Source organism: Acyrthosiphon pisum, chromosome X (genome assembly GCF_005508785.2).
Source record: "Acyrthosiphon pisum isolate AL4f chromosome X, pea_aphid_22Mar2018_4r6ur, whole genome shotgun sequence".
NCBI lineage: Eukaryota > Metazoa > Arthropoda > Insecta > Hemiptera > Aphididae > Acyrthosiphon > Acyrthosiphon pisum.
Genome location: NC_042493.1, coordinates 22,719,785 through 22,722,415, shown reverse-complemented (window position 1 = coordinate 22,722,415; position 2,631 = coordinate 22,719,785). Strand labels below are relative to the sequence as shown.

Here is a 2,631-nt window from a genome sequence, read left to right as displayed (position 1 = left end):
AATTAAACCATTTGTATAGCATAAATTACAATTTATTTTGTTTAGCAGCAGCTATATTTTCTAATGCTACTGTTTGCCTTTCTAAGAGGGCAATTTTTTGTTCATAGTATTTTTCTTTTAGCTTTAGTTTTTGATCTCCAATTTCACAAATGTCTCTACCAAGAGCTAGACTATTGGTTAAACGTTTTGCAGTAGATAATGTTTCAACCTTTTTTTTATCACCTATAAGAATAATAGTAAACTTTGTTATAAAAATAAATGAAAATAATTGTTATATAATATTAAAGGTGGGTAATTTGTGATTGAGTTGATTTAATGACTTTTTTAGATCAACTGATTGAAGTGAATCACTGAGCTATAGTTTAGTGACTCAATGATTCATTGATATTTTTCATGTAACTACTATCATATTTAACAGCTTTAGTATACTACATATTATTATTATGTCATGTCAATATGTCATAAATACCATCAATGCCAGTAGGTATACACCACAATATATCTCATTGCACTACATTGTATTAAGTTAAATATCAAACTAATTGGGTAAAATTATAGTTTAAAAACTATCATCAACAGCTTCTAGGTATGACCAAAAAAATTTTATTTATTGCCTATATTATTTATTTGGTATATTATATTATTTAATATATTAGATAGTTTTAAATTAAACTATATAATTTATATATAATTATTCTTTAAAAAAGCAAAAAAATTAAATTGATAATAAACTAATACATACATTTTTTTTCCACTCTATCAATGGTTATAGGCGTTATAGCACAGTTATTTTCCTCTACAGGCTGCATGGTAGGTAAAGTATACATACTAATTCCTTCATCCGGACTTACACATTCAATTTGTATCGGTAATTCTAAAAAAAAAGTGTTACATCATGTCTATCTTTCTATTCGTTACAAGCGCACAGCGCTTATACACGGTGCGTAGTCTATCTTTCTACATAAGTAGGCAGTTATAGAGAATAGAAATTGACCAATTTAAATTTAAAAACACTAACTGCTTATGTCACCAAACTCAAAATTAGTAACTGGCATTGAAATGGTCTCATCTCCATCAATTGTGATAGGATTAACAAGATCAAGAATTTGGTTCTCGATTGGAGTAAGTGTTTGCGATATTTGTGGTCCTCCTCCTGTACTACTTACATGTCTGTTTACCATAGCTTTTTTACTTCTAACCTTAGTACGTGAATCTTGCCAAGTCTTAAGATAAAATAACAATAAGAATAAGGGGTATAGATTATTTCCTATAGTTAGATTTATGTAGAAGTAATTTAAATTATTTCTTACTCTTTTCCATTGACTCCAATCCTTGACACAGCCGGGAATTGCATTTAAAGTGTCGGCGATTTCAATCCATCTGTTACGAGCATCTTTAAACGTGAAAGTGCTTGTAAACTTCCCAGAAATCAATTGTGGATCTTTTGTCAGAAGTTGGATGAGCATCTCTTTTTGTGTTTTTGAACAATATATTTTTTTGGAGTCTTCCATTAAAAAAACAAATTATTGTACCTACTTTATAAACTTGTACTTGTAAGTTGTAACTCTGTTTAACAGTAAGTATAAGTTTACATCATATATACAAACTTATAAAACTAGGTATAGAATTATAAAAACTTTAGTAACCATACTATACTACGAATTACGATACATCGATAACAATCATTTAATCAAAATACCGCCATACCGGTGGTGTTATCACAATTATTATTTATTATAATCATGATAGGGTTAGTAACCAACTTGGTTCATGTGAAAAATATTTCGTGTGTGACAAAATAATTTCGTTTCACAATCATATTATGTCGTGTGTAGTTCAAGAATAGGCATTTCAGATGTCGTACGACATAACAGTACGGAAAATGTCTCATGAGTGATTTTCCTAACGAGATTCAAGAATCGACCCCCAGGTCAGACTATTTACGAATATCCGTTCTTGACGATACGCGTATCGTCCGGCTTATTCAGTCCTGGGGCAAGTTGCTGTTGGTCGAGTGGGATCAGTATCCGTTCTTGGCAATATTTTTATTGTCCGGCTTACTGTTCTTTCCTCGCAGCGGGGAAGATGGTCTTGTCTGGACGGCGGCCAGCGGCCTGTATTTATGCTATTCGAAGCTCGCTGGTCCCGTGCACAATTTTATTTGATGTTTCACGTGTTCCTGATTTTCCAGTATTAGTTTATGATATTTGATAATATTAATCTTATTGTACGTTTTCTGCTGATTTCGAATATGTGCTTGGCTTTTTTCTAGCTTTAATATTTCATTCGGAAACTCATGTTTTCCGGCGGGCGGCATGCTTTCATAAAACTGCCATGCCGACCTGCGCTATCTGTATTTTCTAGTTGTAGTTGCGCTCCGTCGCGTAATCGATATCGCACGGCGGCGATCAATATTGCTTGAGGGTAATGTGCAAACTAGAGCGCGCCACGCATTTGGACGCTCCGTTTTGTCTCATTACAATATATCAAAATTTGATGTTATTTCATTTGTTCCTATAAAACATATTATTTAAAAAGGGTGATTTTATTTTATTTGTATCTTGTTCTTAGATTAAAAATTGTTTGATTCATTTTATAAATTCTATATTTACATATTAACAATAGATTTAT

At 31.7% G+C, this 2,631-nt stretch overlaps 1 protein-coding gene across 1 annotated transcript; it reads right to left on the bottom strand.

Annotated features, from left to right (window-relative positions):
- Nucleotides 1-731: 731 nt before the first annotated feature.
- On the bottom strand, nt 732-2,537 carry LOC107884895. Its single transcript, XM_029485050.1, has 2 exons — nt 1,019-2,537; nt 732-874 (listed from the first exon to the last, which is right to left on the bottom strand). Exons 1-2 carry the CDS (start codon nt 1,509-1,511, stop codon nt 732-734), a joined length of 636 nt encoding a protein of 211 aa, XP_029340910.1. The 5' UTR covers nt 1,512-2,537.
- Nucleotides 2,538-2,631: the final 94 nt, after the last annotated feature.

Bases quoted from the DNA above. Each gene is read 5' to 3' on its own strand.
- LOC107884895 (XM_029485050.1), bottom strand. From the start codon at position 1,511: ATGGAAGACTCCAAAAAAATATATTGTTCAAAAACACAAAAAGAGATG. The intron at 875-1,018 runs GTTAGTGTTTTT...CTTTTTTTTTAG, and splicing joins TGAGTTTGGTGACATAAGCA to AATTACCGATACAAATTGAA.